A 15,815-nucleotide genomic window follows, 5' to 3' on the forward strand; every position below is an offset into this window, starting at 1 on the left:
TTTTGGAGTATAAATGTCAATCTTTAATATTTCGTAAATAATTATTGATTAAAACCTTTTCTTTAATAAAAGTAAAAATTTATAAATTTTTTTTATTCTGTAATAAATATATTATCAAAACACATTTATTTATTCAATGAATATTATTTATAATATTACGTGATTAGATAAATCTAACCTTCAAAATGTTACAAACACTTGATGATATTATGAAGGATCAGCTAAAAACAGCAAATGAACTTGATGTAGCAACTACCTTTTTTTTAAGTAAGTTCATTTTTTATATTATTTACCTCTATTTCATGTATGCAATGGTAAGATATAAATAAAATAGTAATTTTTTTTTTTCTAGATAAAGATATTGTGAAAGAATCACTGATAGCAGCAACGAAAGATGTTCATTCTATTAAATCAGGATTATGTGACATGAAAAAATATTTAGAACGAATGAAAAAACAGAATGAAATATGTCAGGTAAACGTAAAACAATGTCAAATTTTGGTTATCATTAAAATTGAAGGTACCAAATCGAATATCATCTTTTAGGAACTCATATCATGTTACAATTCATTCAATACAAAAATAAAATACTTAGAAAATAATATACCACAAAGTCTGATACAAGCTCTTCAAAAACCGAATAATCAAACCGAAGAAAAGAAAGAATCTAAGCCACCACTTAAAAAAATAAAACCAAATGGAACAACACCGGCAACAATACAATCAGTTAATTCTCAACAAAGAACTGAAGGATTAAATTCTATAAACGACATTAATGCCTCTGAGTTATTTTCTGATGTTCAAGACTGTCGAAAGACACTTTTCAAAGAAGAAACTGAAGATTCTTATTTTATAGAACCATTAAGTGAAACTGAATTTTCTAAAATTCCAAAATATATGATAGGACGTCAAAATATCACAAATGTAAACGACTTTATTTCTACTATAAACAATGTTTTAAAGGCTAAATATAGTATATTAGCTTTAGGAAAAATTGGAGCACGCAAAAAAGGTGAATTAGAGTTATATTTGCAATTTAAAAAAGAAGAAACCGATGTTTATCCTAATTCAGGTAAAATAATCATTATATTTTTATAAACCATTATGTATTTATATTCTATAGTAATTCTAAGCATAATTTGATTGGATTTTATTTCTAGGATCAGAAAAAAAATATTTTTTTACAGCAGAAGATTATTATCGAGAAACCAAATTGAAACTCGATAAAATTAAATTGAATTTGCTTACAGTATTAAGACATAGTAAGAGAATCCAAGAACTCCGCAATGGCAAAGCTGTCAAGTATGAAGTTATAACTGCTAATTAATTTTATTTGTATGAATTTAAGATAATTTAAAAACATCATTATTACTAAAAGTGTATAAAAATAATTTTATAAATTAACTTTTAAATATTACTCTATACTATATAAAATAATATTTTTCTAAATCATATCGAGCGATATTTTATATTTCAAATGACATCGATAGTATCGTCACAATAAATAATCGACTTTTACTACATCGAGTATCGATACCGTTATTAAAGTAACTTTAGTCTTTTACTGCCCAAATATCCCTTTTCATACATAGATACATACATACATACATACAGGTATTCATTGTTGTTTGAAATTTTCTCAAGAAAAAATTAAATAAAAATGTTGAAATAAAAAAATATTTAAACATTACTACAAAAACAATTAAAAATGGCTACTACCATTTCATTCCAATATTGTGGCACGTGATAGTGACAGATTAGATGCGCACAAGTTGGTAATGGTCATATGGATGACGATAGCACGAAAAGAACAGGTGAGATAAGTATAATGTCAAATATAGTTCGACATAATTTAGGATAGTATTTTTTTTTATTGTTTGTGTAATTTTTATACTTATAAACTAATGGATAAATTATAGCATCAATACTGTACTATTTATTTGGTTTTATGTAGATACTCACGTAAGAGTGAGCCCAATAATAACTAAATTCTGACAACAATCTGGCGACAATTAACAAAGGTACATCATATAAATGGAATATACGTGAATTTTGAAATGGCTGGTTTTAAATTTTATGGTTTGAAGTAACACATCAAACCGAATCAACGATACAAAAACAGGTGATTTAAACAGATGATTGAATTTGATTTATTCTGATATTTATTAGTATAGATGAATTTTTCATCTCTCGTGATCAGAATTTATAGAATAAAAATCATTAAAAATGTTGAGGTAAAGGTTATAACAAAATTATCTTTACAAGTCTTCAGTGATTAATTGAATTTCAAAAATATATTTATAACCTCTTTCAATAATATAAACTTGTGAAGTAATGAATGAATAATATAGTTTATATATTCATAATTTAAGAACTTGAGAATTATTGCACTTTAACAAAATTGTCCTTGAAGATTAAATAGAAAGTTGTTCGATGAATCACTTGAACGTTTGGTATGTTTTTTTTTTTAAGTTGTTTCCATGGATACCGATACAAAATTGAAAAATTTTCCATTATTATAATATATTTCATTTTTTCAGATCAAAGTGTAATAATGGCATTCCCTCCACTGGTTAGTTCAACACCTCCACCTCTTGATAGTTTTCGTGAGAGTGATGATGATGAATTTGGTGATTATGCAACTGGAGGCATTGATGGTATATTGTTTTTTTTTTTTTTTAAATAATTTTATTTCTTTATTCAAAATATATTCGATATTTCTAACAACTATTCTAATGAAAATTCCGTTTATTACAAATCACATGACCACAATTTGTATAATTCAAAAAATTTCAATGTCTTATTCTTTTTTTTTGCATCCAATAAGTTCAATCTTTATTTTATTTATGCACTAATAATATTATTATTCATTTTAAAATATTATTCATTTCAATCATTATTAGGGTCATCAACAACAACGGATTCACCTCGAGAAAATTTAACTCCAATACAAACTCCAATTCCATCAACAACAACATCTCCACAAATTATTAATAGTACAACACATCATTCACCGAGCGTGGATATTTTATCTGTACCTAACGGTCTTCATAAATCATGCATAAACGATGATATTATGATTGTGGAAAAAATAGATGATACAGTGAGCAGTATAAAACTAGATCTTAAAATTTATAGTGATGGCACAACAAACAGTAATTCAGACTTGATATTAAGTAGAGACACAGAGCTACAAGAGTCAACTGATGAACAAAATAATGAAAGCAATAGAATTGATAGAAAAGAAACTAATCAAGCTAATTTAGATAAAACAAGTGCTATTAATGGTGATGGTGGTGATGTAGTTAGTAGTGACATAAATAGTTTAGCAGGCACGTTTAAAATTACAGATGATCAAAATTATTCCCTTGATAAGCTCGAAATCAATGAAGATCACGAGCCATTGAGTTTAATTCTTGATGATCCTACAACTGTTGAAATCTTACATCCAGATTTAGACGATGATTTTTATAATTATAATCATTTTGACAAATCATTAGAGCACGATAGTTCACAAATAAGTGATAATAAACTCAAAGTAACATCGAATCATCAAGTTAACGATGTAAAAAGTACCAGTGATGAATCAACTAATGTAAAAAAATACGAAACGAATATTTGTTTGAGAGAGAATGAGAATAAGATAGTCAAATTCAATGAAAATAATGAAAAACATGTTGATAATTTATTTGATAAAGTATCGTCCGATTTTTCCGATTTACTTATTGCACATGGAAGCCATGTGAATGGTGTGAATAATTTTACAATATCTGGTATTGAAACTGAAATAGATGTACTTAAAACAGAGTCAATAAGATATAATGAGGATAAGACAAAAAGTTCAAATAATTTGGTTAACTTTAATTTTGATTTTGATAAGACTGTAATTGTTAATGACACCCATGTAAATGAAGTAACTGAAGATAATAGTGATACTAACATTCCATCAATGGGTGATGAATTTGGTGATTTTAGTGACTTTAATAATATAATAATCAACCCTGCAGATAATCAAAATATTAATAGTTCAGAACAAATGAAACTAGCTGATGAATTCAATAAATCAACTATTGAACAAGTTGATAAAATTAGCGGAAGTACTTTTTCGAGTTTCATAGACTATCAATGTACAGAAAATAATGATAAAAGTAAAATAGATGTTTTGGAGACAAGAGATTTTTTTGCAACAATAGATTTATCTAATAGAGAAACTATAATAAATTCAGAGCAAAATTCACTGCCAATAATTATTCCAAGTCAAGAATCAACAGATGATAATAGTACTTTTCCAATGTCTTCAAACAGTGATGATGATACAACTGAAAATTCCACTAAAAATATTAAAGAAATAAATTATTTTAATGCTGATATAAAAAATTTATCAACTTCGGAATTGAAAAACCAAAAAGAAAATGATGATTTTGGAGATTTCGCTGACTTCTCAACGGAACCAATAGCCGACTCACAATCATGGGCATGTAGCGAAGAATTTCCAAGGTTACCTGATCCTAATGAAATTATCGACGATGATGATGAATTTGGAGATTTTAATGGATTTTCGTCTATTTCAACACATCCAACGATATCCAACATTAATTTAAGAGAATCTATCAGTCGAATAGAAAATAAAAACGTAAGATTAGCTCAGTTTCAATTAAATTTAATTTTAATCAGAAATATAGTAGATGTACAAAGCTATAGAAAATTTTTTTATCTTGAGATACATTTGTAGATAAGTATAAGTATTATATAAATAATTCTACATTTTAGGCTGCAAATAAAATTGAAGACATCATAACAAATATGTTTGCTGTAGTTACTGAACTTCCGGATATTAATTTAGAACCGTTAATCAATGACACAGATTTTATATGGACATCATTAAAACAAATAGAAGAGACAAATGCTCTTACATATCAGTGGAATAATAGTGTCAGTAACAATATCCTTTTGCGATCACTTGGCATCGATTCTAGAAATATTGTAAGTCGTAAACTTTCATATTGATTAAAACTTTCTTTTTATACATATATATGTAGGAATAAATATAGAGATTAATTATTTGTATAGTTATTTGGACCACGTTGGAACCCAAACATTCCAAGATTTGCAGCAAACTTAGGATTTGCACCTCTGGAACCAATGAAAGCTTCTCTTGAGACACAACAAGCAGTATCAAGTTCATCAAAACCATCCCATACGACGACGAATGATGTATGAAAATATTTTCAAAAACTTTTTCAAATAATTATTTGAAAGAAATTCATTGTCATTGTTTATTATTTACTTAGGAAGTACCAGCAGCACAGTTCGATTGGAATAGTTCTGGCTTGATCAATCCTTTAGATTCAAGTAAGTAGTAATAAATACATGTTTATAAAAGTGATACAATTTGTAATAATAAATATTTTGTTATTGATTTAACACTTTCCTCCTCTTTATTGCCCTGCTTTCTCTTCGCTTTTGTTTCTTTTATCACCTCCTCTTCAATCCAACACAATGGTATTATCAGATGGTGGTCTCTCGGCGCTCTTATCATTAGATTTGTTATATCCCTTCGATCCTTTACTAACTCCTCATTATTCGGGGCACTCTGAATCCTATCACCATCACGCTGCTTGCAACAGGAGCTCCATATATTTCAGTAAGTGTTTAAGCTAACATCAACCTCGCACCAAGAAATAAATGTTTCTTATTTATAAGATTTTAGGATAAGTGTAAATGATAAAAACCAACTAACCAGTTGATAATTTAATTCATATTTAAGTGAGTTTTAATAATGAAGTGCCTTACATAAATGTTTAGTTAATTGTAAATTGTTCTTTGTTCTATAGATACTGAAAATTCTCAAGTTTCTGATCAAAATAATCACCATAAACAATCATCAGAATCAATGGAGAGTAATTCAAGCAAACCTCAAAAACAATACCAATTAACAAAAATTATAGAACCATTACCAGGACCTAGTACAGTTGAATGGAAAACTAAATCGGATAACTTAGCAAGTACAGTAAAAATAAGTAACAATCAAAAATTACCAAAAAATTTGCAACAAATGCCTATCACTACTAAATCAGTAGGAATAAGTAATGCAACTAAATCTGACGCTAGTGGTTTCGAATCTACTTTGAATCGCAGTGATTCTAATAAATTTAATCAGCATAGAAATTCATCATTATTAAAAAGAGATCATGCAGTTGATTTAGATTATAAAGTGATGGATATACATGGCCGTCCTATGGCAGTAAAACAAGAGACTGTTAAAGTGCTTAAGCAACTTCCAGATTTAAGCTTTCTAAATGCAAGAACACTGATGTTTAATCCTGAACAAAAACAGATTGTTCAAGACCTCGGTGCTATGATCAACCGTAAGATGCCTGGCTGAGTTACATCGGTCTGAACACTAGTTTGAAAAAGGTTAAATTAATGAAACATTTCTTTATACCCTGTGAAATGAAACCGGTTGAATTCCTGCTTCGTTTCAAACTTGTGTTCAGACCAATCAAAATGAATTAATATTTTTTTATTTTCAACTTATTGTTAGTTAATCCATTCATGTATTGCATTTCTATCCATCAAACTTGATATATTTCTGTATATTTTTGAAATGCTAAAAATTAGAAGAATTTCAAAGAATTGTAATAACATAATTGTAAATACGTCATTGAGTATTTGTTTGTTAATAACCGATATATCGAATTTTATGTTCATCTAGTCCATATAACATTTTATTTTATTTTCTAACTAAAAAATGTTTATTGTCTGATGCATATAAAATTTACCTCTATAATCATTATTTGTAATGATTATTATTAATATTAATAATAGAAAATAATTCAAAATTTTTAAAATATTTTTTTGTTGAGTATTAATGCTCTAAATTTTATGTTAAAATTTTCAGGCAGTTTCACATTTCTAATACATTTCTAATTGAAGATTTCCAATAAAACTTTATTATTATATTGATATTATTGTATTAATGATAATTATAATACTTATAGTTGAGTCAATTAATTCATAAGATTGATCTTTGAGAACATGGTAAATCTAATGAATCTTTGCAATAAAAATCAAGTATGTGTTTATTATTAATATCTAATGTGTTTCATCTATTGCTCTTCATTTTAAAAATTTTAAAACAAATATAGAATTTACTAATTTTCCAGAAAAAAATTTCGATGTAAATAATTGCAATTAATTGTACCATTTGTATTAATTATTTGTACTATGTATTTTTACCTTTTAGTATTATTTATTAATTTACAAAATTTTATTTTCTGGATACCTAAACATGCTAGACTTCTCACTGAAATAACGAAACAATTGATGGCATGCAAAACTTACCAAATGTTGTTTTATTAATTTTTAACTGTCCGATACAAATAACATTACGAAATATTATCTATAAGAAAATAGTAATTTTTGAAAATTTGATTACTAATAAATATATTTCTTTACGTAATTTTAATTACTGTTTTTTTTTTTTTTTTAATATTAAAAAAAACCTTTTATTTAAATTGTAAAGAATGAAAAAAAATCTTATTAGTCCACAAAAATTTATTATTTTATAACATGTTTTCATGTACGTTTTTTAGTTTACATTTTTCATGTAGTTTATTGTATTCACTATACTATTTTTTAGACAAATAACACTTGCTAAATTGTAAGTAAAACTTAACAAAAACTTCTGCCACTTGAAAGTTGATTGTTTACCAACTTCAACTTCGTATCAATTTTTTTTCATATTTATTTGGTTAAATTTATCGGCCGCAATAATTATATTCGTAGACTAATTGTTGTCTGTATCAATTTCTATACTTCTATTGATGAAAAAAAGAAGAAACTTTTTTTTTCTAAATCATGAAATAAGCACCTGAGAAACAACAGTAGGATCTGATAAAATATAATTAAATAAAATTTTCAGATCTATTTGTATCTATTTATGTTTTTTCCCAAAATTCAGTTATTTATTAGTAAACGTTACATCGAATTTGAATTTTTTTTGTCATTTCACTTTATCGACTGATTAAATGAGTATATTATTTATCAACAAATTGGTTTTCTTCTATACCTAGGTAATAAGCTAATTCTCATTCTTTCAGTAACCTGTTCTCTCTACAGTAACACATTTGTATTCCTGATTGAATAATTGTCAATGAAAATTTTAATTTTTTTCATTTTATAAATATGGCATCAGTATCTGTTCAAAAATCACCAAAAACTTTATCAAAACAAGAATTATTATCAGTGATCATAAAATCTATTAATTTTGCAGCTTTAAAACATAAAGATCAACGACGACACGATTTAGAAGCAACTCCGTACATTAATCATCCAATAGGTACCTGAAGTTGAAAAATGATTTATTTTGTATCACGATTTATTAAAATCCTTATTCAGGTGTTGCAAATATTTTAATTCAGGAAGGTGAAATTTATGATCCAGTTGTAATTGTTGCTGCTATTCTGCATGATACAGTTGAAGATACTGAGACAACTATTGAAGAAATTGAAAATGAATTTGGTTCAGAAGTAAAACAAGTTGTATTAGAAGTAACTGATGATAAATCTTTACCGAAACAAGAACGGAAACGTTTACAAATAGAACATACTCCTCATATTACTTACGAAGCTAAATTAGTTAAATTAGCTGATAAAATTTACAATCTACGAGATCTTCTGAGGCAAACTCCAATTGGCTGGACACCTCAAAGAGTTGATCAATATTTTCTGGTTGGTTGATATATTTTTAATGATAATTAAAAAAGTTGTTAAATAAATTACAATAAAAATTCATTTTTCTAGTGGGCTAAAGCTGTTATTGATGGCTGCCGAGGTACTAATGAGAAATTAGAAAAAGCATTTGATGTGATTATTACAGAAAAAGAAAAAACTACTTAAAATCATATTTTATTTTTAATAAAAATGTTTATTATTTTTCAATAAAATAAAAATATTAATATCAAAAAATATAATAAGAGTAAGTATTAGATACTTTTGTTTAATTTTATTTTGTTAATTTATTTCTTATGAGTTTGAAGGAATTTTTTCATATAATCAGCAAGTGCTTCAGTTTCTTTAAGGGTTACGGCATTGTATAGAGATGCACGAATCCCTCCAACAGATCTATAATTATATTTTTTTAAATACATATTATCTATTTTTAATCATGAAGATAGTATAATAAATATATATAAATTATTACCTATGACCTTTGAGTTGAAGCATTCCAAGTTCAACAGCACCCGCCAAAAATTTCTTCTCCAGTTCTTCATCATTATTATTAATTCTGAAAGGTAAATTCATACGACTTCGACATTTTGGATCAATCGGACACGAGTAGAAACCATTTGATTCTTCAATAATATCATAGATGAGCTTGCTTTTCTGTTTAGCCAAATTTTCCATACCTTCTACTCCTCCATTTTTTTTTATCCAATCAAATACTTTTCCAATGAAATAAATTCTACAATGAAATTTTTTAAAATTATTTCTTTATATTATCTTATTTATCATATAAGTCCTTCGCCGATTTATCAAAAATAATTGACATTTTTATCAAGAAAATATAGCTAATGATCGTTTGACTTGTTTATTGCATAATCAATGTCGTCAGAGAACGATATTAGATAATAAATTGATTAATCTTAAAAACCACTGACACGAAATATACTTACTGAAAAGTTGGTGGTGTGTTGTAGATAGAGTTCTCCTTTGCATTAACAGCAAAGTCAAGAATTGAAGGACATACTGTCATTGCGTTACCTAAGAGATCTTCTCGCACGATTACAACTGTAACTCCAGAGGGTCCAATATTTTTTTGAGCTCCAGCATAAATTACGCCAAACTAAGCGAATATTAATCTAATTAGTATGTTTTTTTTCAAAATATTTTATAGTAATTAATTGAACGATTCTAAAAACCTTAGAGACATCAAATTTTCTGCTTAGAAAATTAGAGGACATATCAGCAACAATAGGAACTCCATTTGTTTCTGGGATGAAATTAAACTCGACACCTGAATGAAACATTTATGTTATGTCAATAAATTAAATTAATTGAAATATATAATAATATATAATTAAGTTTGTACCATGAATGGTTTCATTATCACAGTAGTATACGTAGGATGCATTTGGATTAAGATTCCAAATTGATGGATTTGGTACCTCAGTATATTTTGTCATTGGTGGATGAACAATATTGATTGATCCGTACTTAGCAGCTTCTTTAGCAGCTTTCGCTGACCAAGAACCTTCGGAATTTAATAATTTTCAATAATATTATTGAATAAAATTTTTTGAAAAATGAATTGATTATTCATAAATCGATAAAATACCGGTTACAATGTAGTCAGCGGTTCCTGATTTACTGATAAGGTTGAGAGGCACTGCAGCAAATATTCCAGTTCCACCTCCTTGCATAAATAAAACTTTAAAATTATCAGGAATGTTTCTGAAATTGTATTTTACATCATTATTAATTTTAATAGAAATAATATCAATTCTAAAAAATAAATAGAAAAAACTTGAACAAATTACAATAGTTCTCGAAGACGATCTTGAGCATTTTGATTAACTTTAGCATAATCAGTAGATCGATGGCTTAGCTCAAGAATACTGATGCTTGTGTTGTTAAAACTAAGTAGCTCAGCTTGAACATCTTTTAGTACCTTTAGTTGAAGAATAAAAAATTATAGTAAAATTAGAATTTTATATTATTTTATTGTCGACTAGCTTTCAAGTTCAATGAACTTAAATAACCTGAATGTATATGAAAAATGATCAATTATCGCGATATTTAATTTTAAATGAATAAATAAAATTAGTTCTTTAAACAAGCCTTATCAGAATTCGTAAAGATAAATGAGATTTATTATGATAAAAAGATATTTATCTAATTTCTAACGTTCATAATTTTTTTAAAAATATTTATATTTCTGAAATAAGAAAATATCTTTATTCTTATGTAAAATAAAATGTTTTCTTTATTTCAAAGAAACCGGTTTCCTTACAGAGAATAAAAATAATGTAAGTTTAAATAACGTTCAATTTTATAAAACTTTTGTCTCATGTATTTTATGTATTTACTTTAAACAATTACCTCTTCTGGGAGTTTGGCAGGTCCAGCACCAAAATTCATAACTTTTTTCTGACTCATTTTACGACTGATGTTTCTGTAAACACTGAAAGACTGAGTAGATAAATCTCGAGAAGAATTACTTAATAGACTGAATATAAGATAGTTAACACAAGAAGTATGACTCCAGTCTTTCCACCACTCTTTACGATTAAATACGTAACATTTTTACATAAAATGAATTAATTTAAACTCGTTGATAAAACAGTATGAATATGTTTTAATCAAATGATCGAATATTAAAATCAGGCATATAGATCATCGAAGCAAAGTTCATTGTTCTCTTCCATCTATTCTTCTCTTCTTTTATTTTTTTTATTTTTTTGTATGCTAGATAAACGTGAAAACTACATTATCAAAACTAGCTTCTACTTTACTGACGTATGGTTATTTATCAATCAGTACATTAAAAAATGTGTGATAATATGTAAAATTATTAAATAGACAAAAAGGAAATGATTTATGCTAATAAAAATTTAATAAATATATATGTATATAATCTAAAAAATTAAAATTTTATAAAAGAACAATAATTAAATTAGTTTTTAAACAAATTGGTTAATTTAAATTGACCCGGGTACTAGAATTACCATGGAATGTCATGTTTGTGCGCTTACAGCGTTCACAGGTAGAAGGGATGGCCAATAAGATCATTTTATCAGATTTGAAAGAAATACGTTGACGTGAAGACGGTTGAAAGTAAGCACCTCAATGATCTCGGTTACAAATACAAGGTTTTGCAAATTTACTCTTTTTTGAGGTGTTAACAAGTGTAGTAAAATATTAATTAAATATTTCTATTTTAAAGTGACTTTTTTTTTTAATTTCGAACGTAAGTGGACATAACATAATCAAGATGGGAGAAAATTGGACAGAGTAAGTGGAATGACGCCATAGCTTTCAAAACAATAAATGTAAAATAATTTTGACAATTGCAGATTGAAAGAAATAAATTTAAATTCAATTTGTAGCTCAAAGATAATTTATAACTTGAAAAAATTATTTTATTATTTTTCAGAGAACAGTTACTTAATATTATATCGCTTGAAGTTAAAAAAACCACTAGAAACCTATTCAGTATATGGCAACAGGTTGGATTTGAAGAGGAAGTGACAAATAAATACAAAAAAGATATTTATAAGCATATACAGGTAGAAAAAAAATTATTTACATAATATTTATTACAACTGTTATACATAATTGAATATTAGTGATTTACTAAAAAAATTACGTGACATTTTAATTGTATGAATATTTTGAAGGAGTTGCTTAACGATATGGAAATTGAAGCTGAAGAAAACAAAAATAATTACTTAAAAAACATTGATAAAATGGTTCAGCTAGTTCATACACTAAGTAATGTAAGTCATTATTCTTAACTTTCTTTTGTTAGTTAATTTAATCTATTCAGTAGAATTATATTTTATATTATTTTCCATAGGAATTAAGAATTGAAATATCGATGCCTAAATATCAAGCAGAATCACTACTTAATGCCACAATCGTATTAAAGAAAAAAATTAGAGAATTGGAAATACTCAAAGAACATCGTATGTCAGAAGTTCAAGTTTTACTTGATAAGGTAGATTTTCTTATTATTTGATTAAAATTATGAATGTACTTTTTTGTAATAAGGGACTTTTTAATAGGAGCGTCAAATATGTAAACATCTTGGATTGCAGCCAAATGGTTTTAAATTTTCAGTCCCTAATTCTGACGAAATAAAAGATTTTGAATCAAATTTAATGACATTAGAAACCGAATTATCAACTCGTAAAACTAATTTCATACATTTGCGACAATCGATTGTAGAAATGATGGAGGAAATGGCATTAAGTCCGACAAATAATTTTGAACGACTAATTTGGCATGATTCTCATGATTTTATTTATTCTAGTATTAACATGGCTAAGTTAGAAAAATTACATGATGAAATACAGGAAAGATTAGCAACAATGAAGGAGAAAGCGGAAAATAAACGTCAGGAATTACTAAAACTTTTGAAATATTTAGATGTACCGAAGGATAAATACGAAAATATCCTAACAAAATACTCTGGTTTTGATACAATTACTATAAATGCCTTGGATAAAGAACTTCGAAAGTACATGAAGAAAAAAGAAGAAAATATGTCTACTTTTATTAGAAAAATAAGAGAAGAGTTAGAACATTGGTGGAATATATGTAAATTAAGTCCTCAAGAACGAGAACAATTTCGTTTTTATACTTCAGAAATATACAATGAAGACACATTAAAGCTTCATGAACTTGAAGTTGAAAAACTCAAATGGTTTTACGAGTCAAATCAAAAATTATTCGAATTACTTGATAAAAGAGATGAAATGTGGGAACAAAACAAAGAGTATCGTCGTCAAATTGAAAATCCAAGTAGATATCATAATCGTGGTGGTCAGCTTCTCGCTGAAGAAAAGGCTCGAAAATATTTAGCTAAGGTGAAACATCAATGATCGTCATATTTTACATATTATGCTCTTTTTTACTATTATTTTACTAACTCATTTTAAATTTTAGAATCTCCCAAAAGTTGAAGAACAACTTAAAGAAATGGTTATTGAATATGAAAATACACAAGGTAAACCATTCACAATCTATGGATTACAATTAACGGAATATTTTTCAAAGCAAATAAAAGATCTCGAAACTGAAATGGAAGAGTTAAAAGCTGCAAAGGTAAGTAAATAGTTATAGCAACAAATAGAAAAATAATAACAAATGTTTAAATCTAATGAAATTAATAAAAAACAATAAATTGTTCTTCAGTTGAAAGCGAAAGATGAAAGATCTGCTAAAAAAACACCTTTAAGTGCTTCTCGTCGAAATTTGGCATATGCTAGCATACGAGGGACTAATACTTCTCTTAAAAGAAAAGATCGCTCACCTTTGGCAGGTGTTGCAAAGTCTGCACGTTTAGCCAATAGCGAAAATATTTATCCAAAAGTTGTTAGTTCAAAAATTCGAAGGAGTGGGCGTTTAAAGGTAGCACGTAAACTTCTCTCATCATCGAAAAATTCACCCAGAACCCCAAAAACTCCATCGGTATCTAAAAACAAAACTGAAATTGGTGATACTAATAGTTCTAATAATACTACGAAAGTTTTTCAACAGTATGAAGAATTTCAAGAACATTTAGCAAATAAAGACGAACTAAGGAGTACACTAATAATTGATTTAAATGAAACAGTAAAAACAAAGAAACCATTAAAAACTCCGGTTAAGCCATCCAGAAAACATTGTTCTCCTCGTACACCTTTGAGGAAAAGTAAATTAACATGTGCAAATCAAATGAAAAGTCCGAGATATTTGTCTACCCCTAAACTTGTTGCAGCGCCTAATCCAACTAATGAAAATGTATTTTAATATCATATTTATTTAAATAATCATAGTATTTCGAATCAAAATTTAAAAAGAAAAATGTTAATATTTAATTAGTTGCTGGAAGCAACTACAATTTATTTTACCATTATAACTTATTCGAATGTAGATTTTCAATTAACTCTTTCTATCTATAAAATTACTTTAAAATACGTCGTAAAATTAATTTCATTAATTGATTATATGCTTTCCGAATAGAATTGAGCTTGCAATATATATTATTTAGTTTCATATGCTTCAGTTAAGTTATATAGTGTAAAAAAAGGTTTTGTAATTATCAAGTGTAACAATAAAATAGTTTACAATGTTTTTTTAAAATGTTCATTAATAATTTTACGTTTCAATGATGAAATGTAATTTTTTATTAAAAATCCTTTCTATTAACAACCATTATAATATTCGTAAGAATTTTATTTGCATACAGATTGGCTGTCTTAGCTAATTGTCGGTAAAAAGATATAGTATAAATTTTATCACACCCTCATGATTATGATCACAGTTATTGTTTAATCGAAATTCATTGTTGTTTAAAATAAACTTAAAAAAAAAAATTTTGAGTTGAACGATAGAAAGAAAGAGATTTTTTGATTTTTCAAAATTTATATTAAATAAATGCGTAATGTTGATCTCTTATTAATTAATTAAAATCGTTGCCCTGATAGACAAGAGTTGAAATTGGACATCAATTTGAATTCAATATGTATGCATTACAACATATTGAGTTCAAATTGATGTCAAATTTCAACTCTTGTTTTATCCAGAAAAGAGAAAAAAAAGAAGTCTTATCATAAGATTCAGTACTTGAAACAAACACCTGGTGGCAGCATTAATTCTTTTAAGACGCAATAGATATACAATTATTTTTTAACTAAACTTATTTTTTACATTTCTACAAAATGATTAATAAACTGATTTGTTTCATTCATTACAATATATTGACTATATAGTTTTCATAAAAAGTAGAATGCTCTTTCTCTCTCTCTCTCTCTCTCTCTCTCTTTCTCTCTTAAATGTATGCATCATTTAATTTGAAATTTCAAACACTTATTACACACTACAATTACATAAGTTATTAAGAGCGTTTATTTGAAAAAAAACAGCATAAAGTTAAATGTAGAATTTGATTACATGAACAAGTGCAAAAATAATTTTTAGTAATTTATATTTTTGCAAAAAGTTTAAATAAACTGAAGAATAAAAAAAAATTTTCAATAGTGAGTGCAAATGTAGTGTAAGGAATACAAAATCACCGATCCAGTCGTTTTTTTCTTCATCTAGATTTGA

At 26.7% G+C, this 15,815-nt stretch overlaps 5 protein-coding genes across 11 annotated transcripts; 4 read left to right on the forward strand and 1 right to left on the reverse strand.

The window, feature by feature from the left end:
- The first annotated feature begins 185 nt into the window (after nt 1–185).
- LOC118070569 (spindle and kinetochore-associated protein 1-like) lies at nt 186–1,327 on the forward strand. The gene is made up of 4 exons (XM_035089259.1): nt 186–267; nt 353–474; nt 547–1,072; nt 1,161–1,327. Exons 1-4 carry the CDS (start codon nt 186–188, stop codon nt 1,325–1,327), a joined length of 897 nt encoding a protein of 298 aa, XP_034945150.1.
- Nucleotides 1,328–1,571: 244 nt separating this feature from the next.
- Afti (aftiphilin) lies at nt 1,572–6,709 on the forward strand. Of its 6 annotated transcripts, none has more exons than XM_035089281.1 (9): nt 1,573–1,814; nt 1,955–2,122; nt 2,541–2,657; nt 2,904–4,633; nt 4,771–4,983; nt 5,071–5,214; nt 5,292–5,352; nt 5,513–5,644; nt 5,835–6,709. In XM_035089281.1, the coding sequence occupies exons 3-9, from the start codon at nt 2,555–2,557 to the stop codon at nt 6,383–6,385; spliced, it is 2,934 nt and encodes a 977-aa protein (XP_034945172.1). In that variant the 5' UTR covers nt 1,573–1,814; nt 1,955–2,122; nt 2,541–2,554; the 3' UTR covers nt 6,386–6,709. The 6 variants fall into 6 exon arrangements, with proteins under 6 accessions (XP_034945171.1, XP_034945172.1, XP_034945174.1 ...); XM_035089283.1 differs by having other exon boundaries at nt 1,955–2,021; XM_035089280.1 differs by lacking the exon at nt 1,955–2,122 and having other exon boundaries at nt 1,572–1,814.
- Nucleotides 6,710–8,088: 1,379 nt separating this feature from the next.
- Mesh1 (Metazoan SpoT homolog-1) lies at nt 8,089–8,961 on the forward strand. Of its 2 annotated transcripts, none has more exons than XM_035089301.1 (3): nt 8,089–8,341; nt 8,401–8,732; nt 8,805–8,961. In XM_035089301.1, the coding sequence occupies exons 1-3, from the start codon at nt 8,188–8,190 to the stop codon at nt 8,898–8,900; spliced, it is 582 nt and encodes a 193-aa protein (XP_034945192.1). In that variant the 5' UTR covers nt 8,089–8,187; the 3' UTR covers nt 8,901–8,961. The 2 variants fall into 2 exon arrangements, with proteins under 2 accessions (XP_034945192.1, XP_034945193.1); XM_035089302.1 differs by having other exon boundaries at nt 8,446–8,732.
- LOC118070591 (probable phosphoserine aminotransferase) lies at nt 8,921–11,392 on the reverse strand. The gene is made up of 8 exons (XM_035089296.1): nt 11,103–11,392; nt 10,541–10,671; nt 10,339–10,454; nt 10,093–10,254; nt 9,923–10,017; nt 9,677–9,846; nt 9,205–9,465; nt 8,921–9,125 (listed from the first exon to the last, which is right to left on the reverse strand). The coding sequence occupies exons 1-8, from the start codon at nt 11,157–11,159 to the stop codon at nt 9,020–9,022; spliced, it is 1,098 nt and encodes a 365-aa protein (XP_034945187.1). The 5' UTR covers nt 11,160–11,392; the 3' UTR covers nt 8,921–9,019.
- A 416-nt stretch (nt 11,393–11,808) lies between these two features.
- Nucleotides 11,809–14,767, forward strand: LOC118070585 (protein regulator of cytokinesis 1-like). The gene is made up of 8 exons (XM_035089292.1): nt 11,809–11,872; nt 11,947–12,014; nt 12,157–12,289; nt 12,401–12,499; nt 12,580–12,720; nt 12,788–13,591; nt 13,671–13,829; nt 13,920–14,767. Exons 2-8 carry the CDS (start codon nt 11,995–11,997, stop codon nt 14,514–14,516), a joined length of 1,953 nt encoding a protein of 650 aa, XP_034945183.1. The 5' UTR covers nt 11,809–11,872; nt 11,947–11,994; the 3' UTR covers nt 14,517–14,767.
- Nucleotides 14,768–15,815: the final 1,048 nt, after the last annotated feature.

Source organism: Chelonus insularis, unplaced genomic scaffold, assembly GCF_013357705.1.
Source record: "Chelonus insularis isolate UGA/USDA-ARS -01 unplaced genomic scaffold, ASM1335770v1 contig_64_pilon, whole genome shotgun sequence".
Lineage (NCBI taxonomy): Eukaryota > Metazoa > Arthropoda > Insecta > Hymenoptera > Braconidae > Chelonus > Chelonus insularis.

Coding starts and splice junctions, on each gene's coding strand:
- Mesh1 (XM_035089301.1), top strand. CDS start 8,188: ATGGCATCAGTATCTGTTCAAAAATCACCAAAAACTTTATCAAAACAA. Junction 8,342..8,400: donor GTACATTAATCATCCAATAG/GTACCTGAAGTT, acceptor ATCCTTATTCAG/GTGTTGCAAATATTTTAATT. Junction 8,733..8,804: donor GAGTTGATCAATATTTTCTG/GTTGGTTGATAT, acceptor TCATTTTTCTAG/TGGGCTAAAGCTGTTATTGA.
- LOC118070591 (XM_035089296.1), bottom strand. CDS start 11,159: ATGAGTCAGAAAAAAGTTATGAATTTTGGTGCTGGACCTGCCAAACTC. Junction 10,255..10,338: donor CGCTGACTACATTGTAACCG/GTATTTTATCGA, acceptor TAAATTCCGAAG/GTTCTTGGTCAGCGAAAGCT. Junction 9,466..9,676: donor AACACACCACCAACTTTTCA/GTAAGTATATTT, acceptor ATTTCATTGTAG/AATTTATTTCATTGGAAAAG.
- LOC118070585 (XM_035089292.1), top strand. CDS start 11,995: ATGGGAGAAAATTGGACAGA. Junction 12,290..12,400: donor ATATTTATAAGCATATACAG/GTAGAAAAAAAA, acceptor AATATTTTGAAG/GAGTTGCTTAACGATATGGA. Junction 12,500..12,579: donor TAGTTCATACACTAAGTAAT/GTAAGTCATTAT, acceptor TATTTTCCATAG/GAATTAAGAATTGAAATATC.
- LOC118070569 (XM_035089259.1), top strand. CDS start 186: ATGTTACAAACACTTGATGATATTATGAAGGATCAGCTAAAAACAGCA. Junction 268..352: donor AGCAACTACCTTTTTTTTAA/GTAAGTTCATTT, acceptor TTTTTTTTCTAG/ATAAAGATATTGTGAAAGAA. Junction 475..546: donor AACAGAATGAAATATGTCAG/GTAAACGTAAAA, acceptor ATCATCTTTTAG/GAACTCATATCATGTTACAA.
- Afti (XM_035089280.1), top strand. CDS start 1,787: ATGGATGACGATAGCACGAAAAGAACAG. Junction 2,658..2,903: donor TGCAACTGGAGGCATTGATG/GTATATTGTTTT, acceptor AATCATTATTAG/GGTCATCAACAACAACGGAT. Junction 5,645..5,834: donor CAGGAGCTCCATATATTTCA/GTAAGTGTTTAA, acceptor TTTGTTCTATAG/ATACTGAAAATTCTCAAGTT.